Source organism: Choloepus didactylus, chromosome 4 (assembly GCF_015220235.1).
Source record: "Choloepus didactylus isolate mChoDid1 chromosome 4, mChoDid1.pri, whole genome shotgun sequence".
Taxonomy (NCBI): domain Eukaryota; kingdom Metazoa; phylum Chordata; class Mammalia; order Pilosa; family Megalonychidae; genus Choloepus; species Choloepus didactylus.
In genome coordinates, this window is record NC_051310.1 from 79,920,500 (window position 1) to 79,942,262 (window position 21,763).

General features: G+C 35.0%; 1 protein-coding gene across 4 annotated transcripts in view; it reads right to left on the reverse strand.

The window, feature by feature from the left end:
• Window positions 1-21,763, reverse strand: part of MEF2A (myocyte enhancer factor 2A) — a 170,988-nt gene that overhangs the window by 62,447 nt on the left and 86,778 nt on the right. For all 4 annotated transcript variants that reach the window (XM_037832918.1, XM_037832920.1, XM_037832919.1 and 1 more), the window contains exon 4: window positions 18,707-18,910. In XM_037832918.1, the coding sequence (XP_037688846.1) occupies window positions 18,707-18,910 (204 nt within the window). The remainder of the gene's footprint in view (window positions 1-18,706; window positions 18,911-21,763) is intronic.

A 21,763-nucleotide genomic window follows, 5' to 3' on the forward strand; every position in this document is an offset into this window, starting at 1 on the left:
ATGCACACATTTCTCTAGGGTATAGTCCTAGGAGTGGAAATGTTAGCTCATAAAGTACATGGATCTTTATGATCCTAATGCTAAACTGTTTCATAAAATAGTTATCAATGTACAATCCTACCTGCAATGAGGACTTAATGTGCATTCCTCCAATAAGGCATACTGTGTACCTACTGGCCATTTGGATTTTCTCTTTTGTGAAGTGCCTGTTAAAGCATGTTGTCAAATTTTCTATTAAGTTGTTTTTTCTTATTGATTTATAGTTGTTCTTTTCTATGTAACCAATATAAATGCTTTGCTAATTTTATTCACTGTTAAAACATTTTCCCATTCTGTTGCATGTTTTTCCACTCTTATCATTTGATGAAGAGGGGTTGTTAATTTTAATATAGTCAAGTTACCAATTTTTTCCTTTACGGCTATCCTCTATGGTAGCAATTTTGTTCTATATAAGAAATCCTTTCCTATCTCAAAATCATGAAGATGTTTTCCCATATTATCTCTGAAAGGCTTTATAATCTTGTTAATCACATTTAAGTCCATAATCTTCCTGGTGATGATTTTTGTGTAAGATAATGAAGTAGGGTTCAATTTCATGATTTTCCCATATAGATAACTCAATTTTCCAGAACCATTTATTAAAGAGTTTGTTCTTTCCCTTCACAAAGGATTCCAGTAAATGGATCAAGACACACCTTGAATGAGCTGGGTCACATCTCAATTGAAATAACCTAACCAAAAGGTCCCACCCACAACAGGTCTGCACCCACAGGAATGGATTAAAAGAACATGGCCTTTTCTGGGGTACATAACAGCTTCAAAGCAGCACAGCAGGCTAATGTTTGTTAAGAGTTCTGCATTTATGTTCAGTGAGACTGACAAGAATTTCCAGAACTCTCCCTAACGGTTTTGCTATTCAGGTTAAGCTAGATTTATAAAATAAGTAAGGGAATGTTTCCTCTTCTCTTTAGAGAAATACTGATGTAATTCCTTCCTTAAAAATCTGCTAGTACTTGCTCATGAGGTCACCTGGACTTGGAGTTTCTTTGTGGTAAATTTGAAAATAAGACGATATAGACTTCCTATTTATTAGTGATTCAGTTTTATTAAATTATATTTTCTGGGAATTTTTCTACTGAGTCAAAATTTTGAGACACAGTAGAATCCTGAAACAATATGTGCTCAAAAAAGTATACTGAAATAGTTGTTGAACAGAAAACTAAATGGGAGCATTGATATAATCTAGTTTACTTCCTTCCTTTACAGAGGAGAATATTAAAGTCAAGAGAGATCCAAGTCCTCACCCCCTACCCATCCCTATCACATTAACTATTAACTAGCAGAACTGGGACTAGAATCTAAGTGTCCTGTTGCCCAGACTAGTGCTCTTTCCACTATGCTGTGTTACTTTAGCTATTAAATGGACTACATCAATTGCTCAAAAAACAAAAACGAGGACAGAGGTTTGCAAACTGGAACTACGTCAACCAGCGCATTTGGAGAGAGAGCACATCTTGGCATGAGATGGTGGGCACTATTTTCATATTCTTTCCCCTGTTCCTCCATGACCTTACCCACATCTTCCTCAGTGAGAAGTGTGTGGCACTCAGACTATGACTTCTCCAAACTTTAAGGTCTTTCTCAGTTTTGTAATAGTCTCAGGTTTGATCACAAAGATTCCATCAAATGGTAAGGATAGACTTCTCCCTCAATTACAAGAATTGGGGGCCCTTTTTTCCCAGGAGCTAGACACTGGCCAACCCAGTAGTCTTGGCTTGTCACCAGGGATAACATAACTGTATTGTAGGTTTCCCCACAGAAATGAATACTTCGATAGTGTTGATTCTCAGTGTACTTGAAGTCAGTAAAGTAAATTTTCAAAAGTCCTGGCTCCCGGTTCTTCACGATCCCGCTCTCTTGTCTTCCTTCTCTATTATTGCCTATTAGACAAATGACTTTATTTTGCCTGTATTTTTTTCTCTTTCATCCAACAAAATTTATAGAGAGCCCCCTATTGGGTTGTATAGTATTCACTGACAAACAAAATAGACATGGGTCACTGTCCAAATGAAGCTTGTGGAGATCCTCTAATTTTCCCATGAAGACTGCCAGGGTTTTCTTTGGGTTTTCATTTGTTTGTTTGTTTGTTTTTTACCATGGCAGCCTGACTCAGTTTTGGTCCCTTCTTCACAAATGTGAGGTGGTTTACCTGAACAAGTGTTTTGCCTTCATTCTTGAAGGATACTTTTTCCAGGTATAAAATTCTAGGTTGAATTCCTATTTCCTTTCTCCCAGCATATTTATAATATCATTTCATTGTCTCCAGGATTCATTTGCTGCTGTTGACAATCAATCAGCACTCCTTTGAAAATAAGCTGTTTATTTGTTCCTCTTTGCCTTTCGTTTTCTGCAGCTTCACTATGATATGTTTATGTACAGATTTTTAAAAAAATATTTACTCTTCACAGATTTGTTGGACTTCTCAAATCTGAGGATTGTGGTCTTTCGATTGTGGAAAATTCTCAGTCATTAGCTCTTCAAATACTGCCTCTGGCCTTCCCTCCCTTCTTTCTGGAATGCCACTTAAATGAAGACTAGAACATTTCACATAATTGTCATTTCTCAACCTTTCAGTATTTTCCATCTTTTATCTCCTTGTGCTACATTCTAGATAATTTCTTCTAATCTAACTTTCAGCTCACAAATTCTCTCTTCAGCCAAGTCAAATTTACTTCCAACATGTCTACTGAGTTTTAAATTTTCTTTTTTTTTAATTTCTAGAAGTATTTAAGTCCTTACAAGTCCACTATGCTACTTCTTTTAAAATCACCTGTTTCTTGCAGATATTTTCAAGCTTCTCTTTTGTTAAAACATTGAAAGTGCAATTGTTTTATATTCTACATGTAACAACAGTATATTTGAAATACATGGGAGTCAATTTTTGCTGGTTCTTGTATTTTGTTTGCCTTGTTTTCTTGTGTGCTTGGTTATCTTTGTGCTATGTTCAATGCTTCTGAAAGGTTAAGGGGAATTTCTCATGTATAGAATAAGGTGCCTTTCTTCAGAAAGAATAAAAATTTGCTTCTTCCAGGTACCTGGAACAGTAATTTTCTTGGACTTGTGTAGTATATAGGACTACATTAGTGTCCTAGGGCTGCTGCACCAAAGTACCACACAACAACCAAAATCTACTGTCTCACAGTTCTGGAAGCTAAAATCCTCAAATCAAGGTGTTGAACAAGGCACACTTCCTCTGAAATCTGTAGGGTTCTGGCGGTGGCTTACCAGCAATCCATGGCATTCTTTGGCTTGTGGCATTACTTAATCTCTTCCTCCATCACATGGCCATCTCTGCTCTGTGTGCCCAATTTCCACTTCTTTAAGGACATCAATCATATTGGATTAGGTCCCATGCTAATCCAGTTTGGTCTCATCTTTAATAATATTTTCAAAGATCCTATTTCCACATAGGGTCACATGCACAGAACCAGGATTTAGGACTTGAACATAATTTTTGGGGGGACACAGCTCAATATCCAAAACAATGAGTTTTGGCCTGAGATTTCACACAAGGCTGGTACTTGGTTTTCTTGTTCTTCCCTTTGCCCCATCTGCTCAGTACTAAAGAATTCTCCTTGTAATACTATGAGGGTAGGGAGAGAGTGCTGTATTTAACTTTTCTCCTGAAGTCCCAACTTGACATGGGGCCCATCTCTCATTTATAAACCTAGAAGTGAGGAATTTTCCCTTGCCTCTGAATCCATCAAAACTTGAAGCTCAGTTTCTCAGGTATTTTATCCAGATAGCAAATGACTCAGGGTAGGCAGAGCTTTAAATACTTTCTTAAATTTTAGGTTCTTCTATTCTCTTAGATTTTAGCCTGACATATTTCTTGACAGCTCTTTGATATTGTGAAGAAATTTTTACAGTTCAGCTAGCATTTTAGATGTCTGAAGCAGGAGGATTGGTCTAGATGACCTGACCCAACAATAATGAAATTTTTAAAAAAATCAACATTTCTAGGGAAAAAAAACAAACCAAATATTTTCTAATGACATCCATGAAGCTTTGTTGTTGTTGCTTTTTAAGAAAAATTAGATGTAGAAAATAGTTTGGCAGTTCCTCAAAAAGTTAAACAGCATTACCATATTACCCTGCAATTCCACTCCTAGCTATAAATCCAAGAGAAACAAAGTCATATGTCCACACAAAAGCCTGTATGCAAATTTCATAGCAGCATTATTCATAACAGCACAAAAGTGGAAACAACCCAAATGTCCATCAATTGAAGAATGGATAAACAAAATGCAGTAAATCCACACAATGGAATATTATTCAGCCATAAAAAGACTGATACATGCTACAACATGGATGAATCTTGAAAACATTATGCTAGGTGAAAGAACTCAGTCACAAAAGACCACAGACTACATGATTCTATTCACTTGAAAGTCTAGGCAAATCCATAGAAACTGAAAGTAAATGAGTGATTGCTAGGAAATGGGGGGAAGAGGGTTTGGAAAGTGAGTGCTAATTGGTACCAAGTTTATTTTTTGGGTGATGAAAACTTTCTTGAATTAGATAATAATGGTGGTTGCACAAACAAGTGAATACACTAAAAACCACTTAATTGGACATTTATCCACTTAATCATGAATTGTATGGTATGTGAATTATATCTCAATTCAAAAAAAAAAAAACAAAAACGTTAATCTCAGGTATGTCTACCATATTTTAATACCTTGTTGAAATATGCATTCAATGTCACACAAAAGTAAGGATGTCTGCAGCTTTGGTTTACAGAGAGGTAGGTAGTGTGAAAGCACTTCACGCAGACTACCAAAAGCTTTGGAATGCTTACAATGATCAACTATCATATTAGAATTCATACCTATTTTCAGGTATATTAGCATTTGCCAGTGAACAGAACCATGTGAAACAAAACCAAGAACCAATGAAAAGCTCAGAAAATAATATAACTTCCCCTCTGAACAATTTTCTTTTATATATAGCTGTCATTAATTCAGATGAACATAGGTGATGAATGCTGACTTTAAAAGAAAAATCTCCTATGATTAAACAATACACTATGCTCTACTGTGATGTATTTTGGAGCATAAATTAACTCACATACAACTGCTAAATTATGAAATGATGCCAGAAAAGAAAAGGGAAAAAAGCAAAAGCCCTTCAGGCTTGGCTGCTGCTTGGCTGCTGCACTGACAACAGAACATTTTCACCTGTATTATAATAAAACTGAAAACGAGAATTTGAGGTGGGTACTACTATCAGCCCTGTTGCAGGTTGTACTCTCTCTCACGCCTACTTTAACGGCAACCCCATTGGCTCATTGCTACACTGCTATTTGCACTGACCTAAGAGCCATTGGCCCCACCTGAATTAAAGTGCTGACAGCATTTCATTCAAGTAATGCTGTGCATTTATAGTATACAGTATCCACTGTAGTAGTCACTAGCTACTACATTGCCACCACACTGAACTATCTCCCCAATTACTAATTATTGTTTGGGTTAGTGTTCAGTACAAAAAGTTGCATAGGTTTGTAATTTATGTGATTTTTCAAGAATTCATAAACTGTATTACAGCAGAGCCTCCTGTACTTTTTTCTACGTATGCTTATTTCTCCAAAGGTTGGAGGAAATATATACTGGGAGTAGATACAGAAGATGGAGAGATACAGAAATTCAGTCATTATTTTCAATGTTAGTGTGAAGAGAATAAAATTTTCATTCCTGAGCTTTCTTCCACTTACAATGTACTTTATCCTTCCATCCCCACAACCTGGGCAGACCTTGGCCAACGCCTGACTGACAAGCTGTAACAAAAGGTGACGCCCCTGTATCAAGGTGGGACAGACACTACGGTGTTATTCATGCTCCAGAATCCCCCTGGGGAGTTAGGCTAAGGCTCCATTCCAGCTGAGAACCACATTCTGCTCCCCATACTCCCCTTCTCTGAGCCTGCTCTAGTAAATCATCTGAATATGAATCCCCATCGCAGGCTCTGCTTCTGGAACGCGACCCAAGATACCCGCATTTCCTGGTCTGGGCCCCTAAGAGGGGCTCAGAGAGAGCAATTCTTAAATTTGGTCTGGTGTTGGGAGTCAATCACTTCTCCACTCTTGGCCTCAGTTTCCTGATCTGTGTGGTTGGGGTGGGGGAGGCTCTTTTAGGTTTTACAGCTCTGAAGATCTGTGATGTGATGTGAGGTGACAGACAGCCTTCTCTTGCCCCTAACTGGCCTCACGTGTGCACTGAATCCTACATTGGACATCGCCTTTCCTCTGGATATTTTTTCAAAATTCAAAAGTATCTAAGATGAGAATGATTATAGTATCAGGGAATCATAATGGGGAACAGTGTTTCCCAATGCAGGGTCCTTGGATCATCTGCAACTGAATCCATCACCCAATGGGATGCTTATGACTAATTTGCTGCCTTTTTTTTGGAATGTGGTAAATGATAACTGAAGCTGCAGCAGCCATCTTTCAACCACAAGGCAACTGCACCAGAATGTAAACAACAAGCTATGGATGGCAAAGCAGAAATGCTATTTTTGTTTCAATGGGTTTTCAATGGCACTTCTGAATGGCTGCACCAAGCCTGGAAAATTCTACCTCCAAACCTCAGCATGTGAAATAATTAAATATCTTTTAGCATTCAAAACAAACAAACTTTATGTTTTTATCCATAACAGCATTTGGAAACATTTGACAGAGTTTTAATTAAATGTAAATGAATTAACACGGAAGAAAGGAGCACTGCCTTCAGTTCAATTTTTAGGTCATCACTAAGCACTATTGTGTAATAGATCTTTACTAGGTACTTTGAAGAAGTCTCGAGTTCTTTAACAATGTCATTGCCTCAAAAGAGCTACAACTTTCTGAGAAACATCCAAGATCTTCAAGAAAACATTATTTTAGACTTGCCTTGTAAGTTTGTACTGGTATGACCTTGGACAAGTCACTTACTAGTCACTATCTTGGGACCCTGGCTTCCTCCTCAATTCAAAGAAGTTTAGAACTAGATCAGGGTTTCCTAACCTTTTGTAACATACAAAACGTTTTTTTCACATTAATTTTGGTCATTTAGCCATTTTTGCATGGTAAATAATAACAAAGAAATTTTAAGTAAAGAGTACTTTAATTTAAATGGCTTCAATGAAGACTGCAAAGTTTATTTATAAACCAATATTTGATAATATTGATGATATTCAAACTATGGTCAAATTCTAAATGTTTTCTTATTACAAATGATATACTCTGAAATTTTCTATAGCGTAATTAAGAAAAAGCATAATATATCAATATATTACATTCATTAGAACACAGTCTAAACACTCACTCTAACCCCCCTACCACATTCAAACCAAATGGAATAGTATTCCTCTTCATATAAATCTCAACATTACCAAAAACCTATCATAATTAGACAATTAGATAATTTTATTTTTAAAAGTCATAAGCTTATTTAAAAATTCTGATCTGCTGCCAGATTATTATTCATGTAACAATGATTTGGCTTCCTAAACTTTTAAATGCCTTCAAGAGCTGCCCAATGCCTATAGGACAAATGTCAAACTCCATGGCCTGGTGTTCAAGGTGCTCCAAAAACTATAACCAGTCTGCTCTTACAGTAATGTCTCATACATTACTTCCTTATGCAAACTCCATATTCCACAGAAACGGGTCTAACTGAGTAACACTGTTTATAGCATATGCTATCAGAGTAGCTATCTGTTCCACTAACCTGGGCAAAATGATTTCTACACTTTCATATTAGGATTACAGATACACTCCCTAACAATTTTCCCCTTAACTCTCCAACTTCAAGCAATCTCTCATTAATGACATTATTTACTATTTCATATTGTTGCTTATTCTGCTATATGTCAGCATCTTATCTCCCAGAGGATAGAGTATAAGCTTCCTAGATGGCACATGCTAAGTATGAAACCTCTTTGACTCTCTCATTTGCATTCAGCAAATATTTTTGATGAATGATTGGAAAAAAATCTTTCAGTAGACTTTTAAAAACAATATAAATAAATGCCATCATTGTAGATTTTACAGGCAGTACAACTTGCTGAACTTCACTTATATTCAAACATAGTTGTTGACTGAAAGAAGTACCATGATTCATCTTTTTTCATATCCTCTATCAATTAAAAGTTATTTAGAGAACATATAATGAAAAACTACATAATGTTACTAACAAGACAAATTTTACTTTAAGAACAACTACCACTTCATTGTTCTTCTTTACAGGTACTTTTAACTTAATAGCACCAAATTGTACATAATTAATACAAGATGACTATATAAGCACTCTGTATACTCAAAATTCCTATTCTAATTTTGCTGAAGCCTGAAAGACTACGCAGAGTTTAAGAAATATAAACAGCAGCCTAGGAACTTGCAATGTTTTCTATCCAATTCTGCTGCTGGTTTATTATAAGGCTTTCAGCAATTCTTTTAATTAAAAAATGGGATTCATTATACTGATCTAATTCAGGTGGGCATGATAATAACTCTACTGTTTGGTGAAGAGCTACAAGAGTACCACAGTAAAGGTAAATAACTCCATCATCATCTACCGTGGTTTACATCTGAAATGGGCAAGGCCCGCTATAAACCTTTAAAATGTCACAGGGTAAAGAAACCACTATGATACTGTATAGTTTTTAAGAAGTTTTCACATATATTATTTCAATTGATCCTTAAAACTCACAATGTTTAAAGCTTTAGTAACAGCTGTCCTCTCTCCCTATTAAACAACCAGCTTAGGACATGGCACACAATAACCATTCAATAAATATTTGACTAATATAGTCAAGAAATGCTAGATAGAATACTAACTAAAGAAATTTACTTTGAATTACTAATAAGTGAAATATCAAATAACAGAATTTAGGAGTCAAATATCAACACCTTTCTAATATCAAACATTTTTTTAAAACTGCGTGAATATCCAACTAAAACATCATTTTCTACTGTCCTACAGACGGAGCTTTCAAACCTGAAATTCCAAAGTAATGAAACTTACTGTAAAAAAAAAAAAAAAAAAAAAAAGCTTATCTGTAAAAATGTGGAGAATGGAAATTAATTATACAATGTTATGTGATAATCCTATATGAACACCGGTGGCACAAAAAGGCAAGCTGAATTTTTTTTATTCCTATAAAAATATTAGTTGCTATTACTAAGTTATTTTTTTCAGAATATAAATGTTTTTGAAGTTTTCAAGATAGATTCTAGAAATAATAACTAAAGTCCAGAAATTACCACAAAATAACAAACCAATCATTTGAAAAGAAAATTTCTAAAAAACATAAAATGACAGAAAAACGCTCTCTAGTTAATTACAAAAGCTAAATTCCAGTATGGGTAATCAACCTTTGGCTTATTATCTAATGTTCTAGCATGTAGCTTAATTACCAAGTTTTTAAAAAATTCATATTTTTAAAACAAAGATTAAGATGGTATCTTACTACTAATAAATTAAAATGAGAACTGTAGGAAGCATTCACTGATTAAAGAATCAACAATATATCAATGTACCTAAATATATAATAATATTCTTCACAGAATACATTCAGGATATGCAAGTATCAAAGCACATATTAAAAGCTGTGACTTAACCAATCAAAACAAAAACCCTGCATTTTTGATGAATAATTGGAAAACAAAATATATCAATATATTACATTCTTTAGAACACAGCCTGAACACTCACTCTAAGCCCCCTACCCCACTTAAACCAAATGGAATAGCATTCCCCTGCTTATAAATCTCAACATTATTTTCCCCTTAACTCTAACCCCAGGCAATCTCTCATTAATGACATTATTTACTATATCCAAATGTTTCTGTGCTGATTTTTTTTAGTGTCTAATGCCCTCTGTGACAATATTATCCTGAAAGTATGGCCCTTCTCTATCTTGGTCTTAGCTCTACCCCTAGCTCCCAGAACATCATCAGTTATCAACAATATTTGTGGAATAAATGAAAAACAGCAATAAAACTAGAGAATAAGAATGGCATTTTAATTTGCTCAGAAACTTAAAGTTATACTGGTTTTCCCTTAATTCCCACTAGTCTGAGTTACTTTAAATATATCCCATAATCTTTATTTGTGGTTATTGTTTTAAGTTGTACCTTTTTCTCAAGATTATTTGTTAAAAACAAAAGAAAACTGTTGAGTCTTAATTAACCCTAAGTATGAGCAAGAGTATCTAACTTGTATTTGAATTCAGACTACTTGATTAGAGATACTGGCAGCTGGCTGGATCTAATAACATTCTGCTTGAGGAAACATCCAAACGGTGAAATGGTATCACAATTCCTACTGGTTTAACAGCTGAGTATACTGCCCCCAGGAGTGTCATTAAGTGCTGTTATATAGCTGGACCAGGCTGTAAGATTTAGTTTGTATACTTAAAACTGTGGATTGACAATTATTTATTATCTGTAAACAGCCAGGAAAAATTCATCTTCTGGTTTAAAAAATCATGATGCATTTCATTCTTTGCTGAGTAAATATTAAAATATGCAAAATAACAGAAAACATTATCTGAATCATTTCATATATATAATGACACTGCCTATAGGTTAACTATAGTTTTCCCCAAACCATCTTAATTTTCCAAATGTACAGAATTTCTTTCAACTAACTTCAGATAACTACACTTAATTCATGCTTCAATTAAAAGCACACATTTAATTTTATTTACCCACTTCATCATGTGAGCAAGACTGATTTTAGACCACAATTCAAAACAGTGTGGTATGAAATAGCCCAATAGACTGATGTTCCTTTTCACTAACTTCAAGTTTATAAATTTATTTAGCTATGATCCCTAAACAATTCATTCTTAGAAATCCTGTTAAATTTTTATGTTTGAGAACCATATTAGTTTCCTAAAAATTCCCATTCTCTCTCTTTACACACACAGGAAGGAAAGATGGAGGGAAAAAAGGAGAGGAAATGAAGAGTTGTGAGGTGTACCGATAATATTCTTATTAATATAAAAGGACAACTAAAGAAAAAATGTCTGGACACTTCTGTTTTTAACATTCTGAGTCACAACAATGTAAAGGCTATTATTGGATATTAAAAAATTGCTTAATGTGATAATCTAGTAAGAACAGATAAGTTATGGAGTGTAATCTTAGTATTACGGGAATGCTCAAGAATGCCTATGGTTTGTTAATTTTTGGGGGGTATGGCAGGAACATGGTGGAAACAATGTAGTTATTTTAGGTTATTCGTTTTTCTTATTCCTTTGTTTTAGTTTTGTTTGAAATGTGATTTTTTTATTATTTGTTTGTTTTTAAATTTTTTGATAAACAAAAAAAATTGTTAATGCCCAATGCATTTGAAACAAAAAAATCAAAGTTTTTCTTCTTTATGTAAATGCATTTATTTGTATTTCTAAGAAATGTCCTACTTCAGTAAATATAACATTAAACATTTGAAAACCAACACATTTTAAAAATATTTTAGAATTAACTTATTATTAGAAGACATCTATCAAATCCCTCCAAACACAAGAGCTGTTAAAAAATCTAAAATGACTTAAAGAATCAAAATGGGCCAATACATCATCTTTTTAAGAAAAAGGCAGAACTATGGCCAGTTACCACTATATTCCCAGTCTAATGTCTGCACATAGGTCAATAACTATCAGTGCAATAAATAAAAAATGTAGAAACAACAGATTACATTCAATATTTTTACCCTTTTTCTCATCCCTTCTCTTCAAACCTCATCAAAAACAAACAAACAAAGCAATAAATACCAGGCAGTGTTAACAAAATTCATAGTTTGGGAAATGCAAGACAGTCAGTGAAACCTAGACATCTATTCTATTAAGCTCTTTCAATGGTTACCCAAAGCCTGATACAGCCCTTCAGGATCAGGTGCACTTCTCAGGTTTTAGCTATTTCCACTCCTTACACAATACTACAACCATACTTGGCTGATTTCCACTCCACAAAATAAATTAATTAAGGAATTAATTTCCCTTAATTTCCACATAAGCTATTCTCTTGACCTGGAACACCTACCTTTCTTCCAAACCCATTCCCCTTCCTTCTCAAGACTATCCTTGAAAGGACTCTGTGATGGTGTCACCTCTAGAGGAAGTTTTCCCTGACTACTCTCTCAATCCTCTTCTTCTCCCATTGGTCAAAAATTTGACGAACACATCAAGGACCTTCCAGAGAAAAAAGAACAATCTACCTGATAGCAAATACTAAAATACACAATCATTGTCACACAGGGACATGAAAAGGAAACACAGGTATTCGTCAATAATCACAAGAAATACATTACAGAAATGTGATTTACATTACAAAGAGATATTTATATACCACCCCTTTTCTCCCCATAAGTTATCATGTATATATCAACAGTATCAATCTGTGATGGAGAAAAATCTAACCTCAAGACAATAAAGAGGACACTTAGGAGATGCAGCATATTTCCTTATAAAAAGCACATAAATGAAAACCAATATTATATGATAAATAATATTCAAATACACAGCAAAACAAAAGTAGTAAAACTGAAATTGCAAGCGCTACGGTGATTGCTGTGGGAGGTGATGGTGCAGCGACATGTGGAAAGAGGAGGAGGGCCATGAGGATTGGGGCCTCACCCTGTGAATCACCATCCTGCTGCCTCGGGCTGTTAGGAATAAAAGAGCAGGGCAGGGGGCTGGAGGTGGAGGCAAGCTTTGTCTTGTCTTCAGATGTTTCATATTTTTTTCCCTTTCCCTGCCGCTCCACTGCAGCCCTGTAAAACATTAGCAAGCTTCTTAAACACTCCCTGTCTGTTCCACTCCTCATCTGTAAAATGGGGAGACAAAAACTGATTGGCTCAAAAAGCCTCTTTGAGGATGCTATAATACTGTTAGAAAACCTAAGCATAATCAGGCCTCCAGTTTTTTAAGGTCAGTTCTTGATGCTATCAGGAGACAAAAGTCATTTAGCTTTCTTTTATCTCCCACCCATCCCCACCATGCCCGCTAATAAACACACTCAAAGAAGCTCTTCTAACCATACAGAATCAAATGGAAAGGTAACCCTACAGAAATGTGTACCCTAGTTTGCAATTCACACTAATATTGGCATACTGTTTCCAACTGTTTTTTCAAAGGTTTTGCAAATTACAATTTGTGTTTGTTCACTGCTTGAAAGTATTTCAAGGGACATTCTTGGGGATAAAAATATTTTAAAAGCTGGATAACTACCGCCAAGGGACTGTATGTTAAGTTGAAAGTTTTCAGTCTACTTACGCACCTGGAACAAGTGAATCCAAATTAATCCAAGATTGCTTGAAGCCTCATCCCAAAACTTTCTGATTCAGTAGCTCTGGAGTGGGGCCCCAAAATTTATATTTCTACCAAGTTGTCTGATGATGCTGATCCCACTGCCTGGGGACCTCACTTTGAGAACAACTGATTTTAAATAATGTACTCCTGGCATTATCACTTTTACTACTGTTTTTTTTATTTACTAATTCATAGATGCATCTTACATTGAGCTCATCTCTTCCTTTCTTTAAGATCCCAATTATTTCAAATTTTCTTTGTAATCTGAAAGCAGGCAGGGATTATTAAGATTGAAAAAACAGATTATCTCTTCCTTCAGAATCCAAATTATCATCATCTTTACTTCATTTATTACTGATTATAGAAAATATTTAACTTTAAAAACCTACTAACTCAACCTTGAAAATTTCCCATCATTTTAACTTAATTTTATTATATCTTTAACTTCTTTAGTTCTGAACCTTCAGCTCCCATTCACGTTGTGCCTCAATTTCCTCAACTCTGAAACGGGGCCCAAAACAGAGATTCAATAAATTAATACATATAAAAGCCCTTAGAAGAGTACCAGGCCATATTAAGTGTTTAATGAAAGTAACCTATTATTCTTATTGCTGTTAACCTTACTAATTTTCTGTTCATTACTGAGGAAAAGTTATTCATGTTTGCTGTATGTTATCCATTAATGGTGGATATATATATATATATATATATAATCTTATCTATTTATGGTGTAAGGTTCCACAGCTCCAATGGATTCATTAAACTGAGGAGCAAAGGGAAGTATCAGAGACCCAGGTTCTAATCTGGACAAGTCACTTAACCTGAGTCTTAATTTCTGTTTCTGAAAAAGCTTACCTTGGATGTGAAGATCAAATGAGAGAATACGAGTGGAAATTTTTTTTAAGTACTGTAGTATTCCTGTGGTGAAGAAAATACCTCAGTTTGGGAACAGTTCATGAAATATTAACAAGAGAGATCAATGGCCCTGGCCCCTATCTTAACATCCTTAAATGACAGCACAATGATCTGAAATCTCCACATAAGCTATTTATTGCATGTTCTCCACCACCAAGTTACAACTATTTTTAAAAATCATGAGCAGGAATATTTAATATTTCAAATATTGCTACAAATATTTCTTCCTGAGAGGAAAAATAAACGAACAAAAAAACAGATACAAAAGTAATCTCAGGCTTTATTACGTAGCAGCTGGTAAAATCCTTACTTCATGCCTTTCTGTGTAATTTTTATTTTGATGTGGATCCCCAAAGCCTCTATTGGTTCTAGGCTTTTATTTAGTATAAATTTTATTTATACACATGCTTGTGTATGTGTAATAGCAATTGCTTGGATTAGTGAGTTTCATCTCTAGCTTCCGACACTCTAGGACACAACTAATTTACTTATAAAATTGCACAAACAGTTCACAAGCTTTTAAATATTAATTTACTAAAAAGACAATTTAGGGGTTGTAACATTTTCTTTGTGCATTTAAATTAAATTAATACTTTTTGGAGGACAAAATAAAAATCTGCCACCTACTTCCACACCAATGCCTAACACAAAAAGGTACAATGTATGTCTCTGAAGACATTCTTTGTAGAATGTCTCCTAACGAAATATCTGAAATAAAGTAGTGAAACTCATTTTCTGTAAGGAATATATACTCCTGAAAAGCAGTGTGTAAATATTTTTAAAAATGATGTCATTTTAAACGCAGCCGTGATAGTCCTCAATTCAAAGAAATCCAGTTATAAAGTCTCTTATAGAGCTTACTCTCATGATGATCCCCCTAACTTACTACTGCCTTAAGTTCTCATTTTCATGTATTCAGCTTTCTTAAAATAGTATTATGTACATCCTACAAGACACTGCAGACCTTAATTTAAAGTATCTATATGCAATCTAAAATATGTAAATTATGTTAGTTAAAACACAAAGCTATATTTCTATTTTTTAATTTATCAACTATAATCAAATTTTAAAAAGTGATTAAAATTTTAAGTCAAAATTTTAAGAAACTAGTTTAAAAACATGGGTAATATGAAACAAAGGGCAAAGCAAGAACAATACTCTGTAGATGAGTTTCTAATATCCATGGTTAAACAAAATTGAAAGACAGATAAATGTGAGCACCATGCCTACTTCTCTCTGTTTATAATCATAATACTCAAATACCAACTACTTTTAATATGCTATATTAATTTTGCAGTGAGCCCCGAAACTCCACAGAGTTACAGGTGCACCCTTATGCTGCAGACTATGCAGGCGTGACCAGCAGCAGAGTCACCCATACGTCTTCCCTTCACAGTACACTCCCCAGGGCCTGTGTATAGGATACAACAGAACCAAAATACGTCTGCAGAAGACTCCATTTTAATATACTGAAGACTCTGTTCAAAGGCTATGTTGGCATTATGGGAGGAAGTAAAATCCCACTGATTTTAAAAACTATAAAACACAACAAAAAATAAGGTGAAATTAGGTTACGGGCCTTATGAAAGTTGCTCAAGTTTTCAGAGTTAGTTTCACTGATGGTCCTATTACATAAGGAAACCCTCTATAGATCACTTATAGCTGTTTGTGCCTCAGTTTACTCCTGATATATATTCAGCTATGTGACCTCATCACAATCATGTACTTGGTAGAAGTTTATCAGCATAACATCTTCAACTGGTGAAAGAGTATCCCAGTGGTTAACAAAACTATGGGTAGGAAGAATACTCTTATGGCTTGCACTGGAATAATAGCATCTCTTTGCAGAATTCCCGGCACACAGAATCTCTTCAAATATTCTTGACAGTGAACAAACAGACAGCAAAAAGTCTGCTTCCAATTATTTCAATAGTTTGAATTTTTAAGGAAACCATATTAAAAAGGAAAAAAAACTAAAACCCCACACTTGAAATAGTATTCTGCAAATACCCTTAAATGGGGTGATATTTGTAAAGTACCCACAAGGTCATAGGAAGCTCTCCACATCTCTGTTACTATTGTTATCCTGTAAACTTAGTTCTGGTTTACAACAGCCCTTATAGATGCATACGTATAAGCCAATTCCACTACTGGTAAAAATAACTCGAATATGTATGAACTGATAGGGAGGATGTAGCTGCATCACCTTCATATGTGAAAGAAACCATATCTTACAAGTGTAACAACCACTGTCTTATTACAAAGACTGACTTAGTAAGATGTTTAACACAAAAAAGGTGAATTAATTTACCCTACCATAACAAATTAATCCCTTATAATCTAATGTGTCTTCTATTCAATGATTTATATAATCCAGAACTTCATGAGGAAATACTAGTAAGATGCACATTACTTACTTCTAAGAAATGCAATTAAAAAGAAAATATCAAAATCCTAATTGATAATTGAGCTGCAAGTTTTCCTTCTTACTGAAGCAGACTGTAATACAGGAAACTGCTAAAAAATATTTGGGATTTACTCTTTTACACTTTGAATGCTGACCACAACAGAGATGAAGGCTGAGGTAGTTAGAAAATGCTGTGAGGTTTAAATCAGACTATATTCTTCATATTGTCTAAGGAAGTAAGCTTTAGGCTGTGTGAAGTACCCTCAACTTCCAGGGACCAAGAACAACAACTGCTGCAATGAAAAAGCAGAGTGGTTAGAATTAAGGAGGCCGCTGCCTTCTATAATGAAGGTATCAAGAATAACTCTTTGTTGACATTAAAGTCAACTCTATTTCCTTGTTTGACTTAAGGCAGTGGAACTTTTGGCAAAACATGCAGACTTTTAAAATAAAGTATTTTAAACAGCAGAGATAATTTACACTTTAAAATCAAGTCATGAAGTCTCTTACAAGGTTTACCCTAATAACAATCCCTAATTTACAAAATTACAATATGAAATGAATTCATAACACACAACAGGGAAAAAGTCTACTATACATAGTTCATGCTGCACATAAATGATGAGACAGACCTTAAATGCTAAATAATATGATAAAACAATTTACAAATGACAGAAAAACAACTGCGTTAAGGGGTTTGGCTAAAGATGTAACTGGGTAAATTATCTGAAGTAATCAACAAAAGCAAAATCAAAAGCTTCATACCCATTTCAGGAGAGGTTCACAGCAGTGAGTACCTTAAATAACAGTGTGAGCAAATCAAGCAACAACGTTGAGACTTAGCTGTAATGATGCTACACTTTTAGTTCTTATTTGAAACAACTGTTTGATTGATATAAAGTAACAAAACCACTAAGCAAACTTCCAATACAGTTGTTTTTAAAAATGTAAGTAGCAGAATTTTTTTTTATTTGCAATAACAGACTACATCAATCACTGTCCAAAACAGAAGAGAGAAGACAGAGAAATACAGGTGAAATTTAAAATGCAATCTGGGGAGGCAAATAGATTAGTTTTCTACTCAATAAAAAAGCTAAAGTGTCTCTATATTAATTTCCATCATTAGAATTAAATCTGGATTGGGACTTCAATTATACTTTTTAGAGTTAACTCTGCCTGGTTTCAGTACTTCCTACAATGAAATGCCTAACTCATTCAAACAGTTTTCTAACATTGCCAACCTAAGCCAAAGTACATATCTCTTCAAGTAATGAGAAAATTTTTTCTGAATAAAGAGAAAACAAAATCTCTGAAGATAATAATAAAAAAAGTAAATAGGAAGCCAATTTAAAAATGCTATTAGAAATATACATGGAAAAGATATCTTTATGAGAAAATTTTGCATCAGGAAAGAATTAAAGGGGAAAATACACTGGTTCTCCTTTTCAAAGGTTTTGATTTAAAATGCTATTCCTGATAGATATCTACTCTAAAAAAATTTCCTTTTCTTTATTTTCACTTAGATTAGCTGTGAGAGATACTAAAAGGACAGCAGAAAAAACAGAAAACAAGTACATCTCCCTTCCCCTCTATTAACAAAATAGAGACATAATTTACATCATTTCCTCTATTTCTTTAGTGTTGAAAGTTGTGGATACTGATAGAATGAAATGATTAAGACTTACTAAAATTGTAACTTCATATTATCCTAAAGTGATACAATTTCTTAAAACATTAATTTAAAAACGCATACAAAATAAGTAACCATAGAGGAAATGTTAGATTATACTGATGTATATGGTAAAACAGCCTAGTTTGTTTTGTTTGAATGAATAGGAAATGTTTATAATGCAAGTGGGCAACCATACAGCAATATTTAGACCTTTCTTCCAAGAGGCGATTCAGAGAAAAGATATATTTATACTTGATTTACATTTTGGATATAAAAAGCAATCTGACAGCTAAAGTTATTAAACAGAAGACTCAACTAGTATTTGTAATTTAGACATTACTAGATATGTGTGTTACCTCAACAATATCCGAGTTGGTTCTGCTTTCATGAGGTTCATTATATTCTGTATACTTGAGAAGAACTTTGTCCATATCAGTGCTGGCATACTGAAACAGTTTGTTAGAACTGTTGAAAATGATGAGTGCTATTTCACAGTCACAGAGCACACTAAGTTCATAGGCTTTCTTCATTAATCCAAACTTTCTCTTTGTAAAAGTGACCTAGACAATCAAAGAAAAAAAGTTCATCTTTATTAAAAGCATTACTAGTACTTAAATATAGAATACCTGAAGATAAGTCCACTATTTATTCTGTGCCAGATTCCAGAAGATGGAAAAGGTTCCTAGCCACTTGCTCCAATGAGCCTCCCCTCCCTGAGCTGGCCCCAGGACCCCAGTCCTACATGTACTTTACATAGCCAAGGGCACTGATGGAGCAGTCGCCTCAGCCCCCATCCTTGGCTGCCATTCCACAGCAGAAGACAAAGAAGCACAGAAGGAAATAGTTGTCCAGTGGCCCTTTTCATCTACCTTAAAACTGTTACCCATCAGAAGCCAAAGTTCCACCCCAGGTAATCCATCATCACCCAGACCTTAATCTTTAAACAGCTAAACACATCCGCTAATCTAACTCATTCTTCTTCCCACACATACTTCAATTTTACCCACTGAAATTCAGTCCAGGAACAGTAACTTCCCCAATGTCCTCAAATTCTTCTTTCAATATTTCCTTTCTAATTGGAATCTGTTCATCTTTTTGTTTTCAACCTCCACACTTCAAGGCCCTATATGTCCTTTTTGCTCCCTATTTTGTCTTCCAAACTATTTTCCTTCCTTTCCCTTCAAGAGCCCCAGATGTTCTGAAGCTCATGCCATGAAAATCTATGCCCAACAAGCCTCCTGGCGGTGGGCACCAAGTGACCCCCTGGTCACTCTCCCTCATGCACTAAGTATAACTTGACCACTTTTCTTCTAGCCCTGCTCCTATCTCGTTTGTCTTCAGAACCCGTGTCAAGAATCAATGCAATACCCTCGTCTCTCAGTTCCTTGATCTCCCAACCACAAAGGATCTTTACATCCACTTGTTATTCACTAACTCTGACTGCAATTGCATAACCTCCAAACTCCCAATTTCACCCATTCCACTGTGACTACCTTCCATCCAGCCCTCTCAGCCCTCTCATTTCCAGTAATTCTTGTACTTATCAAGTCTTCCAATCTACTTACCTCATCACTTTGTCACTATCTATTCTGATGACCTTCCTCCCCTCTTTAGATTCGATGGTGCATCACTACTTTCACTCCCTTGCAGACATACTTAACCCCTTTGCCCTTCTCTATCAAACCCTACCAGGAACTGACTTCCCTATAGTTACACCTGTATTTCCCTGTATGCAAGCAGCTAAAAATTGCTGGAAACACACACACACCTGGTGTCTCTAAATTCATGACCACAAATCTCAAGTGAACACTCAGTATTGCCTGATAATCATACTTTCCCTTTTTCATTTCATAATTCCATTCTCCAAGCCAACTATTTCCCACCTTCTCTCCCTCAATTTTACTGACCGATGATAACCTTGCTTCAAGCTGCTGAGAAAATAGTAACAGCAACTACTTCATCTTTCCGTCACTGAATCTATCAGTTTAATTGTTTAATCTGTACCTTTCAAACTCTTCCTTCCCTGATGTTATTATTGACATCTCTGTTCCTATTCCTTTCTGTTTGCTTTTTTAAGGGCTTCACTCTCTCTTGTCCTGTCATGGTTTCCTTCCTCTCTACTACATCAAAGACCATAAGCATATCAACATGTTCTAACGTCTCCCTCGATTCCACATCACCCCTCCAGTTACATCCCATCTCTTTGCTTTATCTCAGAATAAAACTCTTTGAAAGAATTGTCTATACTTGTCTCCACTTGCACACCACATATTCTCTACTCAACCGATTGTAATCAGACTTCTATTTCTATATTCCAGATTGGAGAGGTGGGAGCTTCGGATTTTTATTGCACTTAGTAATAGCCGAACTCATTAAGACTGGCTCACAAACACAGATAGATGATCTGGCCTCAACCTCTCTTGAGTTTGCTCTCCCATATACTACTAAGTGACACTGGTGATATGTGTGTGTGTTTTCCTTGACCACCTGCTAACTCCCCACCTTTGGAACTTGGCATCAGCTGTTCCCTCTCTGTGAAATGTTGTCCCCACAAATCTTCCTAATGGTTCCTTCCCTCACCTTTAAAATATAAACCTCCCATGGTTATTTAATCGTTTTCTAAAGTACTTATAAATACACAAATATATGATTTTACATAAATGGATATAGGGAATATAACAACTTTTACTTGGCTCCCTATTTCCCCTTGCACCTACACAACTCTTTAACACGTTTTGATTTAGTATTATTCATTCTATGTTTCTGTACAAAATCATATAATCATATATACACACACATACATGTATATACATTTAAGGGATTTTGGTCAGTGTTCTACAAAAATAGGGCTCTATTCGTACTTTATTTTCTTTTACTCATTCGACCATTACTCAGATATGTCTGATATATCTGATATAATTGATATGGCTCTAAGGTACACTTTTAAATTAGTTTCATAATATTTTCATGTGTCTTTGCTAGCATGATAGTTAAGAGAGAGTGCCTTCCTTTCTCCCCATTTACTTATTCATTCATTAATTTATGTCAGCATCAGCTTATGGGCTCTCATTTTATTCTGTGGGTTATAATCATTATTTATTTTGATGTTCAAATTGTCTCTGATTTGGCCAATGAGCACTCCATTGTGCTGGCTCCTGTGTCCATTTGACATGATACCACCATTATCTGAACTTGCTGGCACAGTGAGATGTTCCAGGCTCATCTCATTCTTTCCCTGTCCCAACCCTAGAATCAGTCATTCTACCAAAGAGCTTTGATTCCTTTTAATAAAGAACTCTATTTAGAAACTAAGATTTGGATGGTAGCTGTGCCCATTGTTATTCGGGTGTCACTGCTTCTAGCCCCTCTCAGCAGACTGAGTTAGAAAATATATGTATATGTACACACACATA